General features: G+C 44.5%; 1 protein-coding gene and 1 non-coding gene across 2 annotated transcripts in view; both read left to right on the top strand.

Annotated features, from left to right (window-relative positions):
- Nucleotides 1-583: 583 nt before the first annotated feature.
- Nucleotides 584-24,453, top strand: part of LOC133381471 (zinc finger protein 420-like) — a 37,393-nt gene continuing 13,523 nt past the window's right edge. The window contains exons 1-6 of the mRNA XM_061620630.1: nt 584-1,021; nt 2,562-3,034; nt 3,227-3,347; nt 3,761-3,843; nt 4,272-4,398; nt 7,507-8,732. Coding sequence (XP_061476614.1) covers nt 2,633-3,034; nt 3,227-3,347; nt 3,761-3,843; nt 4,272-4,398; nt 7,507-8,732 — 1,959 coding nt within the window. The 5' untranslated portion in view covers nt 584-1,021; nt 2,562-2,632. The remainder of the gene's footprint in view (nt 1,022-2,561; nt 3,035-3,226; nt 3,348-3,760; nt 3,844-4,271; nt 4,399-7,506; nt 8,733-24,453) is intronic.
- Nucleotides 7,084-7,202, top strand: LOC133382596 (5S ribosomal RNA). Its single transcript, XR_009761993.1, has one exon. It is a non-coding gene; the product is annotated as a 5S ribosomal RNA (ribosomal RNA).

Genomic DNA, 24,453 nt, shown 5'->3' with positions numbered 1-24,453 from the left:
TTCTAGTTCCCAGCTCATTTGCTCCATGTCTGGAATGTTCAAAACACTAAAAAAGGAAAGTTCACAGCTCCCTGAACGCCATACACCCTGGATGCTAATCCAGCAGAGGGGCTCTTCCTGCTGTTTTGATGCCAACCTCCTCTTGCCATTCTAGCCTTTGCCAAACCCAAATAAATTTAGGGAGACCCCATATCAGATATCTCTATGATCGGAGGACTCCCTGCTTTCAAGCACATTAATAAAGTTATTGAATCAAAATAATCAGGCTTGCAAAATGTTGATAAATGCATGACAACATCATAAAGCTGTAAAAATTAAGTAACTGGATGTGCCCACAAAGCCAGAAATGTGCTTTAGTCCAGGACAAATCATGCACCCAAGCAAAGGGGAGAGTGTCCACTGTGAGATACCAATTCATCCCATGTGACCCAGACCTTCCTGTGGGCACATGACACGGACAAGGGCATATTCCACTTTGGGCCAGTCAAGATGCACTGGCATGTCATAAGGGACTTTGTCTTGAGCAAAAGCGCATTGGGTCAGCACTTGTTTAAGGCTTTATGATGCCATCAGGCATTCATGAGCAATCGTTTTGACTAACTTTATCGATGTGCTTGGAGAGAGGAGCCCCACCCCACCCCGATCATGGAGATATACGACATGGCGGTATTCCAGCGTTTAGTTTGGGGTTCAGGGAGATATAAGTTTCCCTTTCCTTCTTTTTTAAGCGTTTTGAACTTTCGAGCAAACGAGCTGGGAACTGGAAGAAACTAATTTCAGCATCGCAGCCAACAGATCCCTCTGTGCGCCTTGCGCGTCTCCTCCGCGGCTCTTGCTTTGGGAGCTGAGATCCGGCCTTCTAAGGGTTAAAATGAGCTCCACAGGATTCCTAGAGCGGGAGGAGAGCTTCGGAGCTAAGGCACTTCCGTCCAAAGGCTCTTCCGGTCCAGCCCCTCACGTGGAGGGAAGGGGCTTCTCAAGATCTCTCCAGGGCTCCATCAGTGGCTCCTCCTGGAATCTGGTGAGAGCCTCCCTTTCCTTTTGCATTGGGGTGCAGGGGAGGCCCAGGGGTACAAGGGAGGGTGCCTGGGAGGGACTGCGGGGCAGAAGAGGGAGGAGGGGACGAGGAGACCCTGGGGGAGATGTGGATGCCAGCCAGAGAAGGGGGGCTGGCCGATGGGGAGAGTGCAGGGGCAGAGGAGGGAAAGTGAGACCCTCGCTCCCCGCCACACAGTCCAGGGGGCGAGGCCTTTTTCTTTACCCCTCCCTCCAAAGGCAGGAGGTTCATGTGGGTCTGCAACGCTGGTTCAGTCTCGGAAGTGAATTTAGTGTTCGTGCCCCCATTAATCCAGCGGGAGTTTTTCCAAGTGTCCCAGTGAGGCGTGAAATGGCTGCGTGCATCTCCCTTTATAAAAGGGACTTGATTGGCCATATAGATAGTAACAGTCCCAGTTACCTATACCTGAGTATTATGGTGCAGTGCAGAGCCCCTGCATACCGAAGTAGTCTACCATATCGCAAACATAGCAAAGAACTGTGACTTCCTTTTACACTCAGTCATTACAAATATTTCTAAATAAAGTAAAACAAATAGTTTTTATCAGAAATGTAGGCTTTATGTAGACGTGGATTCAGTGGGTCAGTAAGCTGTGTACAAGCCAGATACTGATTTAGGTAACATTGTGCTTTGAACAAGGACATCCCTCCTTCACCCCATAGAAAGTGGAGAGATGAAGGTTTGAGGGTTGTACGAAGATCCTGCAACTCTCCTTCAGCCTCACTTAAACTAAACTAACTGGACATTGGTTTAAGTGAAGGAATGTTACTTGAGTAAGAATGTTAAATGCTGAAGGAGTTTGGGTACCACTTCGTTTGCACTGGTATGCAAGGAGAAGCCTGCAGATTCGGAAATGGGAGCCTGGCAGTTCCTTTCCTCTTTCACACCCTTCATCATCATCATCTGGTTTCACTCCTCCCCGCAATCTTTTCCCACCGTCTCCTTGCCAAAGAATCTCAGAAACCAATTCCATTTTTATCTCCCAGAAGGTCGGGATAGCAAAAAATGCTGCATTCACTAGAAACCAGAGATGCAGGAAAGAATTAAAATCTGCGCTCAGTGCTTGTTTCCTCTTTGGCTCTTGCTTCGTAACTTGAGTCAGTATCTGAGTCGAGTAACAGCAGCAGAAAAGGGCATAGGGAAGGGGTGCGGACAAAGTCTTTGGGTGAAGATGGGATGCGGTATCAATGGAAGGCAGATATTGGGGTGAATAATTTTTAAGTGACAGACCAGAGAATGGATGCTGCATCTTCTGAATAAAGATTTTGATCCACGAACCTCCCAAAATTTTATTTGTGTATTTAAGATTACTTACCCACTGTTCACCCTAAGGTCCCAGGACAATTCAATGTTCCACATGAAGGAACCTCCCCCACAAGTTTCTAGTCATGCACCTGCCTTCCTTTCTGGGAGGAGACTTGGGTGCTAGCCAGACACATCCACGTTTTTTCAGACAAAACCTTCTTGCCCCGGCATTCACCTACCCACCAATGTCTTGGCTCAGGGCGCTCTTTGGCAGAAGAGGAAGGAGTCTCTTGTAACCCGTTATAGACTTTCCTGGAGAACAGTTCAGGGATGGAAGAGGAAGACTCAGCTGGAAGAGGGTCTTGTATAATCCAGGCTGGAAGCAGTGGAGAATTCTGGGAAAGAACAGTGTGGAAGATTCCGGTTGAGGACACCCTCAGGTCAGATGTGCAGCGCCACTTTTTCAGGCATTTCCGCTACCAGGGGGCCGAGGATCCCCGAGAGGTTTGCAGCCGCCTCCACCATCTCTGCCATCAGTGGCTGAAGCCAGAGCGACACACGAAGACTCAGATCCTGGACCTGGTGATCCTGGAGCAGTTCCTGAATGTCCTTCCCCCGGAGATGGCAAGCTGGGTGAGGGAATGTGGAGCGGAGACCAGTTCCCAGGCGGTGGCCCTGGCAGAAGGTTTCCTCCTGAGTCTGGCTGCAGACAGGAAGCAGGAAGCGCAGCAGGTGAGAGCATTTGCTCCTGAAAGTTCCCAGGGGCTCAGAATGTGTGTGTGTGGGGGGGGTATCCCCAAACGTTCTACTAATTGCCAAACTCATTGTGGCAGGGATGTCCCAAACCTTCAAGGCCATTGCCTCTGTCATTCCTTTTTTGAATCCTTCTCCATTGCATGTTGTTGATTGTAATTGTGGTTCCAGGATTTGCCTGCAGAAGTGGCCACTGACTTCTCCATGGTCGAGAAGGCTCCATCAGACCCCAGACAGAAGCCACACTTCAGATGGATCGTACAGGAGAATGACGGAGGGGCCACTTTGCATGGTAAGAATGAATGGGGCAATTTTCATCTGGTTCCCATCTCTGGTGGTATTGGAGAAGTGCATGGGATGCTTTCATGTTCTCCTGAATCATTCTGCAAGGAAGTACATTTGTCTCTGGTCCTTTCCACAGTTCAAAGAAATTTCTTTATTGTCAAGATTTGAGGGCTTTATATATGGAAACTAGCACTTTGATTTGTGTGGTGGTATATGCATCAGTAAGGTATAAAACTGGGCATTTTGTAGCACTTGTTTAGACATGCACAGTGTAAATTGTAATCCTGTGCAAGTCTACTCAGAAGTAAATCCCACTGGATTCAGTGGAATTTAACCTTAGGTGAGTGGAGGTAAGATTGCAGCCTTAACCTCTGAGGCAAGCACGTGCTTAAGGCTTCCTACCACATTTGTCTCTCACAGCCGATGGAGTGATGCCGACAAGACCTACTCAGCCGTCTCTTCTTTCTGGCAGAGGGGAGGCAGCTGCTGTGGCATCAAATCAGGTAAGGGGGAAGGATCACCATGGGGAGACAGGCTGGAGGCAGCTGGGGTGCCTCTGTCCCCTGCTCACCTCTTGAATGAATGAATGTCTCCCAGTCTTCTTGCTTTCAAACCTGCCTGCACCAAAGGCTTTTCATGCCATTCCAGACGGCTTCAGCCCTGAGAAAAATGACCAGCCACCTCTCCTTAACTGGCCTTTTCCATGCAGCTAGTATATCCAATATATATTGGAGGGGGAAATGTTTTCTTTTCCCTTTTCTCCTTCTCTTTCCATCTGTCAAAGTTGTCCAGTAGGGAGGCTCTAAAAAGCCACTCAAGAATGTTCTGCAGGATAACATCCATGCATGTTGCCTTGGTGTATCTTCTGGATTTTGCTACAAGGTAGTGTTTAAGTTGTCCACAAAGAGGAAAATGTATTTTTGCCTATCAGGGTCTCGTGTCCTTTGAGGAGGTGGCTGTGCAATTCACCGAGGAGGAGTGGGCTCTGATGGATCATGACCAGAGAGCTCTGCATACGGAAGTCATGAAGGAGATTGCTGGGATCGTGGCCTCTCTCGGTAAGGCTCCCTGTTTCCCTAGCTCAGCTGGTCCAGACCCGAGACCTACCTCTGACTCCCAACCTACAACGTGGGACCCCCTCTCACATTTTCACTTTTGATTTATGCTTAACAGTGCTAGTAATGCACAGTATCAATCTTAAGATGATAATTCACAAAGCAATATATATAGCATTGCCAATAAGTAGTTTTCCAACTTGATATCAGCCAAATGGCTGACAAGCGATTGGTAACCAGTGATGTTTTTTCAAAAAGAGACTAATTTCTGTTTGACAAATGGGTGTGTTTGTTCTTTCAGGTTTCCTTCCAATGAGGGGTGATATGATATTAGAAAGGCTCACTTGCAACTCATTTCATTCAGCTGAACTGTTTGTTTGTTTGTTTGTTTGTTTGAGGGTCGCCATTGTTGAGAAGGCTTGCTCACAAAGATAGGTGGAATCCAATGGTAGCAGATGGATGATAGCTTCACTCGCCAATTTTGGGCATTCTTTACTACCCGAATGTCAAAACTTTGGTAATGCTAGTTTTTGAAATTGTGCTTTTAAGCTTGTTTCTGCTCCCAGTATGTTACCTACAGTGACTCTGCTGTCACAGTAGATGGCGACTGTGTCCCCTGTATACCCTCATGCAATTTTGGGGGGGAAATAGGCGTTGAATAGTTCAATGAACTATTCCACAAGTTACATAATATGTGCACAGAAGTAAAATTTAGTGTTCCTCAAAAAACTGTGGAACAGTTGGAAACGTGCCAGTGGAATTTTCTGATTAACATCTCAAACAGTTCCAGCTTATTTTTTCTTTTTAACATAGTCAAACATTGTAAAAATTCTTCCCTACACTGAGGTATTTCATTCTAATAGCTGAACACATCTGCAAGGTACGGGAACTTTAAGAGGCTGAGTTTTCGAATAAGTGTATGTTGGTGATTTATTTCTCAAGAACGCCAGGACTTCATGTTGAAGTTCGACCAGCCTTGTGATTGCTTTTGCACGTGACAGTCATCTAATTCTGTACATAACAGTAGAGTTTTATATCCAGAACCCATTTTGTTGCAGAACATCACCAATATATTTGGAACCCAATGCTTCTCTGTGGAGAAAGCAAAGAATCCATTTTGCATGTTCAGAAACTTTGTGAAAAAGTTGGAGCAGTCCATTCCTCTCTCCTGTCAGAGACGAAGCAGGGTTTTTTTGCTTTTCAAAACAGGTTGGCTGTTCTGTGGGGCAGAGAATCAAGTAGCTTCCTTTTTTTAAATAACAGAATGCTTTATTTCTTAGTGCTTCTATGGGTTTGATGGTTTAAAACTTTCATTTGGTAGCGTCTTGCCACATTTCACACAGTGAGATATTGGCATGCTATTTCCCCCCAGTACTAATGAACCCATATTTCATGTATTGTTAGTCAAACTTTCAGACCCTTTTAGTAATTGTGTCCTCTTTTTGCTCTCTGGGTTTTTCTCTTCAATGATCCCTGTCTTTCATATTGAGCAAGAGGGCCACTCCTTCAAATTAGAGATTAATAATGATGATGATGATGATGATAATTGTTAGTCACTTTTTTTCAGAATGAAACTCAAAGTGACTTACAAAAAAATCTCAAAAACATATACAGAATAAAGATAATGGTACAAAAAGAAAACAAACCAATATACCAAGCCAAACCCAGAAAACAGTACAATGAATAAATAAATCGCAAGACAATATTCAATACAATTCAAATACAGTACAGCATACAATTAGGAGTCATCCTACAAGCCTAAGCAGATAAAAGTAATTAGATAAAGGGGCATCCTCATGGATACTCTTACAATTAACCATGGTAGAACAAAAAAATATAAAAACTTAAAAGGTATAACCCTAAAGTAAAAAGAAAAAAAATATAATAAAATATTATTTAAAATCTTTTAAAAAATTACAAACAAGAAGATTCAACGTGTGAAACAGTAATGTGAAAAATTAGATGCTGTTTCTTCCCCATTTTCTCATGAATTACATAGACACTGCATTTAGCACCATCCATGGCCCTTTCCTTTTTCGTATAGTCATATTTGTATCCTTCCATCTAACCGTGCAGAAGAAAATGCATTCGGTTGTTACATTGACCTGATCAACAACTCTGTGAAGTTGGCTAGACTTGGAGAGAGAGCGGTCGGCCCAAGACAACCCAATGAACGTCACATTTGAGCATGAATCAGGTTCTCCATAGTCCAGTTCCAGGAGTCTATAACATCCCGGTGATCAGTTATCAGTAGGCAAGAGAGGCAGTTAGATACATGGTAAGAACTGCCTCTCATCTAAGTCTTATCATTTCTTTCGTTATGACAGTGGTGGGAAACCTCCAGCCTATGGACCTAATTAGCCCCGCCACATCTCTCAGTGAGCTCCCGTGAATTGGTTTTGACTAACCCATGTCCAACTATCAATCACATGATATCATATGACATCAGGCATGGAGATCTGCTATGTCCCCCCAAAACACCATAGTGCTAACATTTATCTCCAGTTTTAGTGGTAAGTACCACAGGGCTAAACTAAAGATAAGGAAAAAGCAAGAGGGATCCCACAGTAGTATAATTAGAGATAAGAAAAAGGCTGCTTTTAACTCTTAAAGATGTCTGCTGCATGTGTGTGCATATTTTGAAATATTATAAAATATTTTGTCTTTGGTCGCACCCACTTCAGCCATTCTTACGGCCATACTACCCTGAACACGCCCAAACTCGTCTGATCTTGGAAGCTAAGCAGGGTCAGACCTGGTTAGTACTTGGATGGGAGACCACCTGGGAATGCCGGGTGCTGTAGGCTTAGGAAGGCAATGGTAAACCACCTCTGAATACTTCTTACCATGAACACGCATGAATAGATCCAAAAAAGATTCATAGGGTCGCCACATGTCGTAATCGACTTGAAGGCATATAACGACAACAAAACTTCAGACATGCCCACCTTTTGACCCTCCCACCTTCAGAAGATTGGCCAAATTTGAATCCAGCCTTGAGGCCCAAAGAGGTTTCCCACCCCTGCTTTAACACTGTTAATTTGAGTTATTCAGTGATCTGAGGCTCTGTTTCTTCTTCAGGCTCTAATTGGTTTCCTGTCTTCATTGCAGAAGTTGACAAAGGCGGTAGCTACCATGAAATTGCCATCCAAAAAAACCCAGATGGAAGACAGGAAACAAGTCAATACCATGTGATTTGGAAAACTTTCAATTCAAAACCAGAATGTAAAGCTCATTGCAAAATCTACACAGGTGAGAAACCATATCAATGCTTGGAATGCGGTAAGAGCTTCAGAAAGAAGAGTTATCTCACTTGTCATCAAAGAATTCACACAGGGGAGAAACCATATCAGTGTTTGGAGTGTGGAAAGAGCTTCAGTCAAAAGATACATCTCATATACCATGAAAGAATTCACACGGGAGAGAAACCATATAAATGCTTGGAATGTGGAAAGAGCTTTATACAGAAGACAGAATTCACTTTTCATCAAAGAACGCACACAGGGGAGAAACCATATAAATGCTTGGAATGTGGAAAGAGCTTTATTACTAGTTCTCACTTAATTAGGCACAAAAGGATCCATACAGGTGAGAAGCCTTACATATGCTTGGAATGTGGAAAGTGCTTCATTCAGAAGATACAGCTCATTTACCATGAAAGAATTCACACGGGAGAGAAACCATATAGATGCTTGGAATGTGGAAAGAGCTTCACACAGAAGACAGAACTCACTTCTCATCAAAGAATTCACACCGGGGAGAAACCATATAAATGCCTGGAATGTGGAAAGAGCTTTGTTAACAGTTCTCAGTGTATTAGGCATAAAAGGATCCATACAGGCGAGAAGCCTTACATATGCTTGGAATGTGGAAAGTGCTTCACACAGAAGACTGATCTCACTTCTCATCATAGAATTCACACAGGGGAGAAACCATATCAGTGCTTGGAATGTGGAAAGAGCTACCATCGGAAGACACATCTTGCTAGTCATCAAAAAATTCACACAGAAGAAAAACCACATACATGTGCAGAGTGCGGAAAGAGCTTCAGACATAAGACGAGTCTCACATATCATCAAAGAATTCACACCGGGGAGAAACCATATCAGTGCATGGAATGTGGAACGAGCTTCACTCGGAAGACACATCTTACTAGTCATCAAAGAATGCACATGGGGGAGATGTTTAGTTGCTTAGAGTGTGGAAAGAGCTTCACACAGAAGATACGTCTCACTTACCATCAAAGAATTCACACAGGGGAGAAACCATATCAGTGCATGGAATGTGGAAAGAGCTTCAGTCGGAAGACACATCTTACTAGTCATCAAAGAATTCACATGGCGAGAGAAATCATATAAAACCTTGGAATGTGGAAAGGGCTTCTGTGAGAAGATGACACTCAATTTTCATCAAAGAATTCACCAAGGGGAGAAACTATATCAGAGCATGGAACGTGGAAAGAGCTTTCGTCACAGTTCTTACTGTATTGTGGATAAAAAGATCCATACAGGTGAAAAACCATACAAATGCTTGGACTGTGGAAAGAGCTTTACACAGAGGATAACTCTCACTGTGGAAAGAGCTTCAGAAAGATGACTTATCTCACTTCATCAAAGGCAGTTTCAGTGCCATGGCTAGGCCTGAAGCCAGACTGGAATGCATCCAAGTAATCGGTTTCCTCTAAGGATGCTTGAAGCTGAACCGCCACCACCTTCTCAAGCACCATGCTCCAAAAAGGGATATTTGTCATTGGGCAATAGTTGTTTAACACTGCTGGGTCCGGGCAGGTCCTCTTAAGGAGGGCCCGCACCACCGCCTCCTTCAAGGCAGATGGTACCTCCTCCTCCAGTGAAGCATTAATCACTCCCTGGACCCACCCAGTCAACCCCCTATGGCTAGTTCTAAGAAGCCAAGATGGGCAAGGGTCAGGTGGTCAGCCACACTTCTTCAAGCAACTTGTCTACATCCTCCGGCTGCAATAATTAGAGCATCATATTTTGAAGACTTCAAATGTGTGTGTTTGAGTAGGGGAGGGAAAGAGAGAAAAACAAAGTTGGTATTTGGATGTTTCTCTTGAGGTGTGTATGGGGAGATATAACAAAGGATTGTGGAGAAGGAAAGCCAATCCATAATTTTGGGGCTGAGGGAGTGCATGTCTGTGGCAAAGAGTTCCATTGAACCTGATGGTTCTTGCTGCCAAATAATGTGATCAGAATTAAGGCGCAGAACTCTCTAGTGTACTTTGATGTTGGAAACCCAGGCCCAAGTCTCTGCTCAGCTAAGATTTCCAACTTAACCTACCTGTCATAACTTCAACTGGCTCCCCATCAACCTACATTAAGAAGAGAAGGTTTCGGGGGCAGAAGGCTGGTTTTTAGGTGGGTTTTAAGACTGCCACTGTTCATCTGAGTTATGCTAAGTCTCTTGACTCTTGACAACTGATACATCTCCACAAAGGCCAGTGGATTCACGCTGCTGGTTTTGGACAGGGTATAGACACACACAAAAAGACAAACCTCAAATGTAGAGATGAGCGCACATCTTAGGAGCTGGTTACTCATTGGGCCAACTGGCTGGCCACTGTGAGGATGCTGGACTCGATGGGCCCTTGGCCTGATGCAGCAGGCTCTTCTTATGTCCTTACGTTTTTATGAAGCAGGAGAGATCCTTCTTTGTGGGCTTCCCAGAGGCGTCCAGTCAGTCGTCGTGGTGTTGGATTAAAAGGGCCTGCGGGCTGGTCCACTTTTGTAGCTCAGAATGTCAGTTTGCCCTGTGTCAGCTTTGGCTGCTTTCACACATGGGGCTAATGGCGCTAGTTTAATAGATTAAAAAGGTAACGCTTCTGTCCCGATTTCTAAAATCCCTTTCACACTGCAGTGCCTCTTGCGATTAGGAGCAGTACTTTTTCAGCCGATATAGCGGCATTTCACTCAACTGTCTTTCACACAGCTTGTTTTTGTCCCTCACCCATGCCCACTGTTCCCCACTGTGTAGGAGGTCTAAGATCTCATCCCGTCGCCATGCAAGCCCTCTCCCTTTAGGATCTGACTTTTTAAATTGTTTTAGTTGTATCAAGACGGGTGTGTGGGGGAAATGCTGCTGCTATCTGTGCAGATGCCAGAATACCGGTACAACATTCGTCAGGCAAAAAACAAACAAAACCCACACGACTAAAGGGCGGGAACACACTGCATGCTGGGATGCCTGTCACATGAGCGGCTGCAGCTAGCAATAAACTCCTGCGATCTTCCAGGTTCCCAGCCTTGCTAACAGATTATTTCTGGTATCATTTATTGTGGAAATTAGCGCTATACTTGCACTACATTCCACCAGAATTCCAGAGCTACCCGGTATGTCGTGTGAAAGCTCAGATATAATGTGCAAATTACCAGGTAAGAAATCATCAGAATAACGGAATAAAGTGCAGTGTGAAAGCACCCTTTGTTAAAAATGTTTCAATGCCATCAGTTCCCAAGGCATTTTTGAAAGCGTTACATTTCTATAGAAATGTACAATTCTAAAATATGTACCAAACCGTTCCGAAACACACAAAAGTGAGGATTAAAAGAAGAAAGAAAACAAACTATAAATCATCTTTACATAACACTCTGCTTCTAAAACTTAATCCAAAACAAAAAGCAGAAAGCCACATCTTTTTAGCCTATTCCTCCCATATGAAAGACAGTGTGGTCTAATGGTTAGAGTGTTGGTCCAGAGCAGAGGAGCCCTGTATTCAAATCCTCACTCAGCCATGAAACTGACGAGGTGATCTTGGGCCAGACATTGTCTCAGCCTAGCTGACGTCGCAGGATTCTTGTGAAATAGAAAGTGGGGATAATGTGTGCCACCTTGAGCTCTCTGGAGGAAAGATGGCAAAGAACTGTAATAATAAATAATACTTGATGTCTCATGCCATCGGTTCTCTTAAGTATGTTTCCAGAAGTACTCCCACCTGCCTATAAAAATGCTAGGAATTTTCTCTAAAAGACTGAAAGCTAATTTTATTATATCATCTTAGCTTGTGTGATCTTACAAGGGGGCATGGCATGACAGTGATGAAGGCCCTCTGCACTTGTGGATTTGCCACTATGCTGTTTATAACTAACTTTTATGGGTGTTCTGGGTCTTTTATGCTGTAACTCTTAATGAGCTATTTTTAATAAAGCTATCTCTAATTCCCTGGTGTGTGTTCTTTCAGATACTGTAAGCCTTGTTGCTAAGTCCAGCATCTTGTCCAAACCTGGCTACCTGCTACTGCATAACTGGCTTTCCTGGGGCTCCTGAAAGTAAAGAGCCTGGGTTTTGCTGCTTTGGAATCCCAGGGACATCTGTTTAACTTAATGTTTGGGAATCCGTTGGCCAGATGGACAGAAGGAGTGGTGGCAGCCTACCGCCTTGCGGGGTTGGTTTTGGGCTTTTTTCCCCTAGCCCTGGTAGGTTGGCAATTACCGGGTGCCTTACAAGAGCTGGTTCCCAGTGTTCTTGGACCCAGTGATCTTCATACCATACAAATGCTTAGAATGTGGAAAATGTTTTTGTTAGAAGATGCATCCCATAAAAAAAATTTCCAGGGGAGTGTTGTGTCCTTTTTGGACTTATTTTCTGTGTTCTGGGGTGCTATATAGGAAGAGCAAACCCACCAAAATGTGAACCAGCTCATCTTCCAGGCCTTGGCCAGAGACCGTCAGAGCAAAAAAGATGCTGGCCAAGCGTTCTTGAGCATGGGGTCATTCCTGCTGTAAGACTGAGATTAAACATAGAAACAGGCCCTCTCCTTTCCTGCCAATGGAAACAGTGGCAAAGGGACTCTTAGAAAATGCAGGTCCTTCCTGTATTCCAGATAAAGGAAATGAGAGAATTTATCTCTGTGATCCTTTCAAGACTGTGTCAGAAGAACACATAATTTTTTCGTTAATTGAAAATGAAATATTAAGTCGTAAGGCTAATGGTATCTGAGTTTTGTTTTATGACCTGGTCAGCATTGGCTCATGTCAGGAATGGATGCTCGTTTGCTAAGTGGAGAAAGATAGTTTGAACCCTAAATATCTCTTTTATTCTTGGCATTGTCCTGATGGGTGAAAGTGAATTATATTATTCTATCTCTTCATTTTTAGCAGAACTTGGAGCAGGAACTGGTTTCCTATTACTTTTGAATATTTACTTGTTTGTTTTTATTCCTAGTCCAGCCCTGCTTAATTCTGGAGAAAGCCTATGTTAAATCTTTTCATTTATTTTATTTCAGGCCCCGTAAGTCAGTACTAGATCTTACTACTTTGATCCATTGGTATCTCTGGGAGTCTTTTGACTTGGCATGTTTGCTGTTTAGAGCTACCTATGTTTTTGTGTGATTTAAAGTGGAACTCAGCACATTAAAGTATACGATCCAGAGGTCCAGAATGTACAGGAGAAAGGTGACAAAGTCTGGCATGAAAATGAGGTTCTTAAATTGCTTCAATGGGCGAAACAGTAGTGACCAGTCAAGGCTCAAGAGGCTAAAATCTATTTGGAAAAAAATATTTTAAATACATCAACAGGAGACCAGTGAACACATTTCAGTTTATGAAAGATATGGGTATCTTCGAGAAGGGAAAAATAAGGAACTGTATATGCAAATAGTAAGTATATGGAACTTAAAACTGAACACTATGTTGGGCTGGTGACCAGTAGGCATTACTGTCTCTAGTAGTTTTCCATGAAGCCTGCAAGTTTGAAGACGTAACTGTGGTTAAGGGGGAGTTATGTCTTTGACCTGTCTGGGAATGGACTGCCAGGGCCGTTGCTATGGTAGCCATCTGATAGCGACTGGGAAAGTTCTAACAGAGTCTATGTGTTGTCGTCTTCTGAATTATGCCTCTGAGCTGAGAGGCTGTCTTTTGTGTTTTATCTATGGAGAGAGATGTACCAGAAGGGGGGTGACTGAAGAATCTCTACATGTATTTACTCTTAAGCCTCTGGCCTTAATGTCTTTCAATAAAGACTCTTAACATGCTCTGAAGAAGTTTCTTGCTCAACTTAACTCCAACGTAATGTATGCTGTTTCACACAACAACGCACACATGCCAACACACTACTCGGAACAATAATATGCAAGATTGAAATTAACTACCAGTTGCTGAATCCTACATTGGGCCACCTAAACTCCACCAGCCGTCTAGTTCAAGCTTTCTACATTATGCCAGCTGTCCTAGCTATGGGTAAGTGAAGAGGACAGCTACAATTCCAGAGTGACATTCCAGGAATCAGGCGTCTGTGGCCTTAGATGCATGATAGTAGAGCTCAATCTGGTGTCCAGGATATAGGATCCAGGGGAAAAAAATCCAATTAGAGAATTAGCCCAGGTAAAATAAAAGAGTAACATTAAACCCCACCCACCACAAAAGAATCAAGAGCTGTACAAAAAAAGGATATGGAAAACTCAGCAGATAAAAATTCACTCAGTGTAAAGTTACTACAAGCAGTAACGAGTGAAATCTAAAAGCAGTTTTCTTCACTATGTGTGCATTCCAGGGAAGAGATCAATTACGGCACAAAAAGACATCAGAAAAACCGGTTTGTGCGGGAAAGTTATGAGGCTCAGTTGGAGTCTCTCTGTTCCCCAACAACCCAAAAACCTTTTGCTGATTGGCTCCTTTTAAATTCTTCCCTTGCTCACAACTCACACTGGTTCTGTATTGGTAAATGGCAGGTCACAAGGCAAACACCTACAGAAACAGTACAGAAAAAATTGTTTTGGGAGCTGATGTGATTCGAAGCCTTATCAAGGCACAGGGGTACTCATGAGGGACACCCAACGCTGTTAGCCACATGAAGTAACAGATCTTGTACCTTCTTCACACAAGTGCATGGGCATTCTCTTAGCTCAACTCAGGCTTCGCCAGCATTTTGACTCCTTGCACACTTCAGACAGAAAAACGTTTCTGTCCTCCAAACCGACATTCAGGCCTATTTCCGTGATGAGTCAGAGTCTCTTGACCAAAGTTTTCTTCCATTCCATAGTCTCTGGGTGATCACCTTCACCATGCATGCAGATTTACCCCCAAAATTGAGCTCATTAACATGACATAACTTAACCCAGCAGGAAAAGGTAGCATTGAACGACCTGCAGAAGAGGGATGCTTATGTTTTTTAAACCGGAAGATAAGGGTGATGCAGTAGTCATTTGGGATATCAATGATTTTTTTAAAGGACGCACACAGGAAGTTAGGAATGTGAGCACATTATGCTCCCTGTAGCCTGGCTCCAGCTATGGAGGTCAACAGACAAATAGCAGAAATTGTGGACAAAGTGTATTAGAAAGGGTATCGACAGAAAGACATATGATTTTTTTCCCTACAGTCAGACAGCAAACCCCCTGTGTTGTAGCTGCTATCAAAAAGCCATAAAGGGGTCTTCTTGGTGCCTGGAGTCTGATTATATCAGGTTGTGTTTCCAAAATTCTGATAAAGCTCACACTGTCTTTGTTACATTAGGGCAGGGGTTCCCAAACAGTGGTTCATGGACCACCAGTGATTTGTGAGCTTCATTCAGGTGGTGTGAGCATGCCTGTGGATTTGTGGCTGAACATGGGAGGCTGTACATCCGTGGTATTAAATATTCATAATTGAATTTTAATTGAATTTTTATTGCTTCTTTCTGAAGTTTTATTGTATTACAATCTGAATTCTGGAATTAAATTGTAATGCAATGAAATACAATATACAAGTAATAAAAGAAGCAATAAAATATAGCTATAGTTTGCCACCCTGGAGGAAGTGTGGTATATAAATCAAAAAATAAATAAAAACCAGGAGCTAGCAGAACACGTTACAGTTGCTACAAAAGGCAGAAACTTTTATGTTATTTTAATTTATTAAATTGATAGTTGCTTTTCTACACAAATATGTGCACTCAAAGTGACTTACAGTTAATAAAAATTAAAAGATACATATATACACACACACAGTTTTTTTAACAGTATATAATGTGGTGCAGCAACCCCTCTTAGGAAGGCTATACAACAGAAGCCCTCCAAAAGCCTCCCAGAGTTCAAAAGCAAATGTCTGGGAGAACAGACATGTTTTTGCGTGGCACCTAAAGATGTATAATGATGGCACCAGGCATACCTCCCTGGAGAGAGTGTTCCACAAACAGGGGCCACCACTGAGAAGGCCCATTGTTGTGTTGCGCCTCTTTTGGAGTTCAATGAAGCTGAAGCTGGAAGATTCAGGACAGATAAAAGAAAGCCCTTCATGCAGCGCAGAGTTGAACTGTGGAATTCTCTCCCGCGAGAGGCAGTGATAGCCACCGACTTGGGTGGCTTTAAAAGAGGGTTAGATAAATTCATGGAGGAAAAGGCTATCAGTGGCTACTAGCCATGATGGCTGTGCTCTGCCTCCACAGTTGAGGCAGGGTGCTTCTGAAAACCAGTTGCCGGAAGCCGCAGGAGGGGAGAGTGCTCTTGCGCTCAGGTCCTGCTTATGGGCTTGCCAGAAGAGGCCTCTGGATGGCCACTGTGAGAACAAGTTGCTAGTCTAGATGGGCCATTGACCTGATCCACAAGAATCTTCTTATGTTCTTATTTACTCATTATTCTCCAAGGCTCTGATATTTATCCCAATATTAAGGATTTATGCTACAAACCCTGAATGGAAGAAATCTAAAGCTATTTACATTAATTGCTTAAAAAATATTGAGACCTAGAATCTTTGTGCCCAGGCATTGCCTAACTCATAAGATTGGACCCTGTTTTACGTGGTTGAATACCCTGAATTCCTGTTTTATGTTTTGATATTGCTGTTCCGTTGGTTTTAGACTATTTTTAATGATCATGTTGTTTTAAAACGTACTGTACGTTGCTTGGAGAGTGTTAAAATATTTAGTGGTCTGTACATGCGTTTAATTAAATAAATTCAACCTTGTACAAGTGAAAGGAACACCCAGTTCTTACTTTGGACTTCCCCCACATCTTCTGGGCAATGTTCTTTTAGGTTTGCCTCTCTCCCTCCTCAGTCCTGAAAGAGGAGAGGATTGGAGGCTCAGAAGGGCTGATGTAACCCAAAAGAATGGGACGTGCTTCCGTGTGTGTGTGTGTGTGTGTGTGTGTACATACAGTATATATATATGGCTTTGAGCCAGCACAGATAATACTCCCAAGCAGAAGCTCTGAGCTTCTCAGAATCCACAGAGGACACCCTCCCATTGGCTTGGGTGTATGATTTGTGTTGGGCCAAAGCACATTTTAAGGTGGACTCTCCCATTTTTTTCTATATCCTTGGGCTATTTTTGTTGTGTATAGATACCCTTGTCCATGCCATGCGCCCACTGGAAGCTCTGGACTAGGCGAGATGCGTTTGCATCTCACAGAGGATCCCTTCCTGTTTGCTTAAGTGTAAAATTTGTCCCGGCCCAAAGTACATTTTGTGGTGGGCATACCAAGTTACTTCTTTTCCTGTGGTTTTATGATGTCATCATGCATTCTCAAAAGTTTCACAAGCTTGATAATTTTGATACAACAACTTTTATCAATGTGCTTGAAGTTGGGAGACCTCGATCATGGAGATATATGATATGGGCTATACCAGCATTTATTTGGGTGTGCTGATCCCTTTGATTTCCCCAAATGCGAGAAACTCAACTGCATAATTTTGACTGTATTACTTTGGAGATCAGGGAGCTGTCAACTTTCCTTCTTTTTAGTGTTTCAGACTTTTGAGCAAATAAGGGACTGAAAACCAAATCCAGCATTTCATCCTTTCCTTCGTTTCTCTCCTTTCCCAGTGTTTTCTTTCCAGGGAAAACTCTCCCAAGGCCACTTCAGTTTTATTTCTGTCACTTCCTTCCGAAGTAACAATGCTTCAGCAACTTGTGAGTGCTACGCATCGCTGGATCAAGATTGACAATCCCCTTGCATATCAGCCAAAGAGGCATGGTCGCAGCTCTCTGGAGCCCTCAGTGGAGCAGAGCCACCCAAACGCAGCCTTTCCATTTGGTGGGACAATGACTGAGATGTCAGCAGAATTCTTAGTGAAGAACATGACAGTGCCTAATAGGAGTGTGGATCAGCAGAGCGTGTCCTGTAATAGGCAATCCATTATAGTCAATCAACCCTCTCCAGTCTACCGCAAGTTTCCCCAGTCACTCAAAATACCCTTAGGGGTCAGGTGAGGACAGACTGAATGGCCTCCAGACCAGTACATCCACTAACGGATGAGAGGTCACTGGAAGATGAACTGCACTATTCGTATTCCAGAAATGGAAGAAGCATCAGGTGTCCACATGGATACTTGAAGAATTTCATTTCAGGCCATTGCTTATGAAGGGCATGATAATGCTAGAATAATAATAATTTGAAAAAAATACCCTGCTCTTGAACTACACCCTACCATTTCGTCCGAGGTGGCAACCATATTAACAGTTCCCAAGCCGGTGGGGGACGGGGGGCAGGAAACAATTGCTTGAAGAGGAAGAAAAATGTCATAGCTCCAGGTTGTTTCTGGGTAGTCCCTCCCTTGGACTTTCAGTTTCTAATTTCACTCAGCCATTAAGAACATAAGAACATAAGAACAGCCTGCTGGATCAGGCCAGTGGCCCATCTAGTCCAGCATCCCGTTCTCACAGTGGCCAACCAGGTGCCTGGGGGAAGCCCGCAAGCAGGACCCGAGTGCAAGAACACTCTCCCCTCCTGAGGCTTCCAGCAACTGGTTTTCAGAAGCGTGCTGCCTCTGACTAGGGTGGCAGAGCACAGCCATCATGGCTAGTAGCCATTGATAGCCCTGTCCTCCATGAATTTGTCTAATCTTTTAAAGCCATCCAAGCTGGTGGCCATTACTGCATCTTGTGGGAGCAAATTCCATAGTTTGACTATGCGCTGAGTAAAGAAGTACTTCCTTTTGTCTGTCCTGAATCTTCCAACATTCAGCTTCTTTGAATGTCCACGAGTTCTAGTATTATGAGAGAGGGAGAAGAACTTTTCTCTATCCACTTTCTCAATGCCATGCATAATTTTATACACTTCTATCATGTCTCCTCTGACCCGCCTTTTCTCTAAACTAAAAAGCCCCAAATGCTGCAACCTTTCCTCGTAAGGGAGTCGCTCCATCCCCTTGATCATTCTGGTTGCCCTCTTCTGAACCTTTTCCAATTCTATAATATCCTTTTTGAGATGAGGCGACCAGAACTGTACACAGTATTCCAAATGTGGCCGCACCATAGATTTATACAACGGCATTATGATATCGGCTGTTTTATTTTCAATACCTTTCCTAATTATCGCTAGCATGGAATTTGCCTTTTTCACAGCTGCCGCACACTGGGTCGACATTTTCATCGTGCTGTCCACTACAACCCCGAGGTCTCTCTCCTGGTCGGTCACCGCCAGTTCAGACCCCATGAGCGTATATGTGAAATTCAGATTTTTTGCTCCAATATGCATAATTTTACACTTGTTTATATTGAATTGCATTTGCCATTTTTCCGCCCATTCACTCAGTTTGGAGAGGTCTTTTTGGAGCTCTTCGCAATCCCTTTTTGTTTTAACAACCCTGAACAATTTAGTATCGTCAGCAAACTTGGCCACTTCACTGCTCACTCCTAATTCTAGGTCATTAATGAACAAGTTGAAAAGTACAGGTCCCAATATGGATCCTTGAGGGACTCCACTTTCTACAGCCCTCCATTGGGAGAACTGTCCGTTTATTCCTACTCTCTGCTTTCTGCTTCTTAACCAATTCCTTATCCACAAGAGGACCTCTCCTCTTATTCCATGACTGCTAAGCTTCCTCAGAAGCCTTTGGTGAGGTACCTTGTCAAACGCTTTTTGAAAGTCTAAGTACACTATGTCCACTGGATCACCTCTATCTATATGCTTGTTGACACTCTCAAAGAATTCTAATAGGTTACTGAGACAGGACTTTCCCTTGCAGAAGCCATGCTGGCTCTGCTTCAGCAAGGCTTGTTCTTCTATGTGCTTGGTTAATCTAGCTTTAATCATACTTTCTACCAGTTTTCCAGGGACAGAAGTTAAGCTAACTGGCCTGTAATTTCCAGGATCCCCTCTGGATCCCTTTTTGAAGATTGGTGTTACATTTGCCACTTTCCAGTCCTCAGGCACGGAGGAGGACCCGAGGGACAAGTTACATATTTTAGTTAGCAGATCAGCAATTTCACCTTTGAGTTCTTTGAGAACTCTCGGGTGGATGCCATCCGGGCCCGGTGATTTGTCAGTTTTTATATTGTCCATTAAGCTTAGAACTTCCTCTCTCGTTACCACTATTTGTCTCAGTTCCTCAGAATCCCTTCCTGCAAATGTTAGTTCAGGTTCAGGGATCTGCCCTATATCTTCCACTGTGAAGACAGATGCAAAGAATTCATTTAGCTTCTCTGCAATCTCCTTATCGTTCTTTAGTACACCTTTGACTCCCTTATCATCCAAGGGTCCAATTGTCTCCCTAGATGGTCTCCTGCTTTGAATGTATTTATAGAATTTTTTGTTGTTGGTTTTTATGTTCTTAGCAATGTGCTCCTCAAATTCTTTTTTAGCATCCCTTATTGTCTTCTTGCATTTATTTTGCCAGAGTTTGTGTTCTTTTTTATTTTCTTCATTCGGACAAGACTTCCATTTTCTGAAGGAAGACTTTTTGCCTCTAAGAGCTTCCTTGACTTTGCTCGTTAACCATGCTGGCATCTTCTTGGCCCTGGCGGTACCTTTTCTGATCTGCGGTATGCACTCCAGTTGAGCTTCTAATATAGTGTTTTTAAACAACTTTCAAGCATTTTCGAATGATGTGACCCTCTGGACTTTGTTTTTCAGCTTTCTTTTTACCAATCCCCTCATTTTTGTGAAGTTTCCTCTTTTGAAGTCAAATGTGACCGTGTTGGATTTTCTTGGCAATTGGCCAGTTACATGTATGTTTAATTTAATAGCACTGTGGTCACTGCTCCCAATCGGTTCAACAACACTTACATCTCGCACCAGGTCCCGGTCCCCACTGAGGATTAAGTCCAGGGTTGTCATCCCTCTGGTCGGTTCCATGACCAACTGATCTAGGGAATAGTCATTTAGAATATCTAGAAACTTTGCTTCTTTGTCATGACTGGAACACATATGCAGCCAGTCTATGTCCGGGTAGTTGAAGTCACCCATTACTACCACATTTCCTAGTTTGGATGCTTCCTCAATTTCATATCTCATCTCAAGGTCTCCCTGAGCATTTTGATCAGGGGGACGATAGATCGTTTCCAGTATTAAATCCCTCCTGGGGCATGGTATCACCACCCACAACGATTCTGTGGAGGAGTCTGCCTCTTTTGGGGTTTCGAGCTTGCTGGATTCAATGCCTTCTTTCACGTATAGAGCGACTCCGCCACCAATACGTCCTTCCCTGTCCTTCCGATATAGTTTATATCCAGGGATAACCGTATCCCACTGGTTTTCTCCATTCCACCAGGTCTCCGTTATGCTCACTATATCAATGCTCTTCTCTAAGACCAAGCACTCCAGTTCTCCCATATTGGTTCGGAGGCTCCTAGCATTAGCGTACAGGCACTTGTAAGCAGTGTCTCTCTTCAAGTGTCTTTGGCACTTGTGGTTAGGCCTGTGGTAATTTTGCTCTTCTGAATTTATATCCTGTGCCCCTGCTCTCACAATGCCTACTTCTAGGCCTACCCCTTTTAAAATTTCATCATTTCTTTGGATTTTATCCCAGGGGGGAGGTTTATTCCAAACCGGACCTTTCTCAGCTCCTGTCGGGTTTCCCCCCTCAGTCAGTTTAAAAGCTGCTCTGCTACCTTTTTAATTTTAAGTGCCAGCAGTCTGGTTCCATTCTGGTTCAAGTGGAGCCCGTCCCTTTTGTACAGGCCCGGCTTGTCCCAAAATGTTCCCCAGTGCCTAACAAATCCAAACCCTTCCACCCGACACCATCGTCTCATCCACGCATTGAGACTGCGAAGCTGGGTCTGTCTGGCTGGTCCTGCGCGTGGAACCGGTAGCATTTCAGAGAAAGCCACCTTGGAGGTCCTGGCTTTCAGCATCCTACCTAGCAACCTAAATTTTGCTTCCAGGACCTCACGGCTGCATTTCCCCATGTCGTTGGTGCCAACGTGCACCACGACCACTGACTCCTTCCCAGCACTGTCTACCAAACTATCTAAACGACGGGCGATATCCGCAACCTTCGCACCAGGCAGGCAAAACACCTTGCGGTCTACACGCCCATCACACACCCCACTGTCTATGTTCCTAATGATCGAATCACCCACTACAAGGATCCCTCCAACCCCTGGAGATATATCCTCGGCACGAGAGGATAGCTGCTCATCCCCCAAGGAATGGGTCCCTTCTAAGGGATCGTTTCCCTCTTCCTCAGCTGGATGCTCTCCTTCCCCGAGACCATCATTCTCCATAATAGCAGGAGAGCTATCATCGTTGGAGTGGGACACAGCTATAACGTCCCTGAAGGCCTCCTCCACACACCTCTCTGCCTCTCTCAGCTTTTCCAGATCTGCCACCTTGGCCTCAAGGAAATGAAGTCGTTCCCGGAGAGCCAGGAGCTCATTGCACCGAGAGCACACCCACGACTGCTGTCCAACAGGCAGATAGTCGTACATGCTGCAGGCAGTGCAAAACACTGGAAAGCCCCCACACCCCTGCTGGCTACTTACCTGCATAGTTTTGTTTAAGGTTTATTACGTCAATGGGTTGGAGACTGCGGTTTAGTTGAGGTCAGGGAACAGACGGGCAGAGTAGGGGGCCCTGGCCTCCTCGCCCTGCTGCCGAACTCGCTCTGCTGCTTAACTCGCCTTGACGCTTTGTCAGCTGGGGCTCCCTCTAGCTCGTAGATTCAGACAAGTGTTACTACATCACACAGTACAGTAGCATGACACTCTCCAGAGTTCCAGGAATTTATAGTTGGCTCAGCTATACTACGTGCGAGAAGGAACTTGGAATTGTTGTTGATCACAAGCTGAATATGAGCCAACAGTGTGATGTGGCTGCAAAGGCAAATGCTATTTTAGGTTGCATTAACAGAAGTATCGTTTCAAAATCACATGAAGTATTGGCACTCCCCTCTATTTGGTACTGGTTAGGCCTCATCTTGAGTACTGCATCCAGTTCTGGTCACCACACTTTAAGAAGGATGCAGACAAACTGGAACAGGTTCAGAGGAGGGCAACAAGGATGATCAGGGGACTGGAAACCAAGCCCTATGAGGAGAGACTGAAAGAACTGGGCATGTTCAGCCTTGAGAAGAGAAGACTGAGGGGAGATATGATAGCACTCTGCAAAGTACTTGAAAGGTTGTCACACAGAGGATCTCTTGTCAATCATCCTGGAGTTCAGGACATGGAATAATAGGCTCAAGTTATAGGAAGCTGGAGGCCTTCAAGAGGCAGCTGGACAGCCACCTGTTGGGGATGCTTGAACTTGGACTCCTGCACTGAGCAGGGGGTTGGACTCGATGGCCTTACAGGCCCCTCCCAACTCTACGATTCTGTTATTCTGTGATGTTGTCATGCATCCATGAGCATTTTGCAAGCTGGATAATTTTGAAGGAATATCTTTATTGACATGCTTGAAGAGGGGAGTCCCCAAATTATGCAGATATAGGATACGGGGTATTCCAACATTCTGGGGTTCAGGGACATATAAACTTTAGGACTTCAGGAAGCTGTGAACTTTCCTTCTATTTTAGCAGCAAATAAGGAGCTGACAACTAGAAACCAATTTCAGCATCGCAGCCGACAGATCCCTCTGTGCGCCTTGCGCGTCTCCTCCACGGCTCTTGCTTTGAGAGCTGAGATTCGGCCTTCTTAGGGTTAAAATGAGCTCCACCGGATTCCTAGAGCGGGAGGAAATTTGAGGAGCGGGAAGGACTCTCCCGAGCTAAGGCACTTCCGTTGAAAGCCTCTTCCGGTCCAGCCCCTCACGTGGAGGGAAGGGGCTTCTGAAGTTATCTCCAGGGCTCCATCGGTGGCTTCTTCTGGGATCTGGTGAGAGCCCCCCCTTTCCTTTTGCATTGGGGTGCAGGGGAGGCCCAGGGGTGCAGGGAAAGGTGCCTGGGAGGGACTGCGGGGCAGAGGGGGCGAGGAGACCCTGGGGGAGATGTGGATGCCAGCCAGAGAAGGGGGGCTGGCCGATGGGGAGAGCGTAGGGGCAAAGGAGGGAAAGTGAGACCCTCGCTCCCCGCCACACAGTCCCGGGGGCGAGGCCTCTTTCTTTCCCCCTCCCTCCAAAGGGACTCCATGTGGGTCTGCAACGCTGGTTCAGTCTCGGAAGTGAATTTAGTGTTCGTGACCCCATTAATTCGGCGGGAGTTAAGAACATAAGAACATAAGAAGAGCCTGCTGGATCAGGCCAGTGGCCCATCTAGTCCAGCATCCCGTTCTCACAGTGGCCAACCAGGTGCCTGGGGGAAGCCCGCAAGCAGGACCCGAGTGCAAGAACACTCTCCCCTCCTGAGGCTTCCGGCAACTGGTTTTCAGAAGCGTGCTGCCTCTGACTAGGGTGGCAGAGCACAGCCATCATGGCTAGTAGCCATTGATAGCCCTGTCCTCCATGAATTTGTCTAATCTTTTAAAGCCATCCAAGCTGGTGGCCATTACTGCATCTTGTGGGAGCAAATTCCATAGTTTGACTATGCGCTGAGTAAAGAAGTACTTCCTTTTGTCTGTCCTGAATCTTCCAACATTCAGCTTCTTTGAATGTCCACGAGTTCTAGTATTATGAGAGAGAGAGAACTTTTCTCTAGCCACTTTCTCAATGCCATGCATAATTTTATACACTTCTATCATGTCTCCTCTGACCCGCCTTTTCTCTAAACTAAAAAGCCCTAAATGCTGCAACCTTTCCTCGTAAGGGAGTCGCTCCATCCCCTTGATCATTCTGGTTGCCCTCTTCTGAACCTTTTCCAACTCTATAATATCCTTTTTGAGATGAGGCGACCAGAACTGTACACAGTATTCCAAATGCGGCCGCACCATAGATTTATACAACGGCATTATGATATCGGCTGTTTTATTTTCAATACCTTTCCTAATTATCGCTAGCATGGAATTTGCCTTTTTCACAGCTGCCGCACACTG

The sequence above is a fragment of the Rhineura floridana genome, chromosome 3 (genome assembly GCF_030035675.1).
Source record: "Rhineura floridana isolate rRhiFlo1 chromosome 3, rRhiFlo1.hap2, whole genome shotgun sequence".
Taxonomy (NCBI): domain Eukaryota; kingdom Metazoa; phylum Chordata; class Lepidosauria; order Squamata; family Rhineuridae; genus Rhineura; species Rhineura floridana.
Note: the sequence above shows the minus strand (reverse complement) of the source record. Positions and strands in the feature narration are given on the sequence as shown.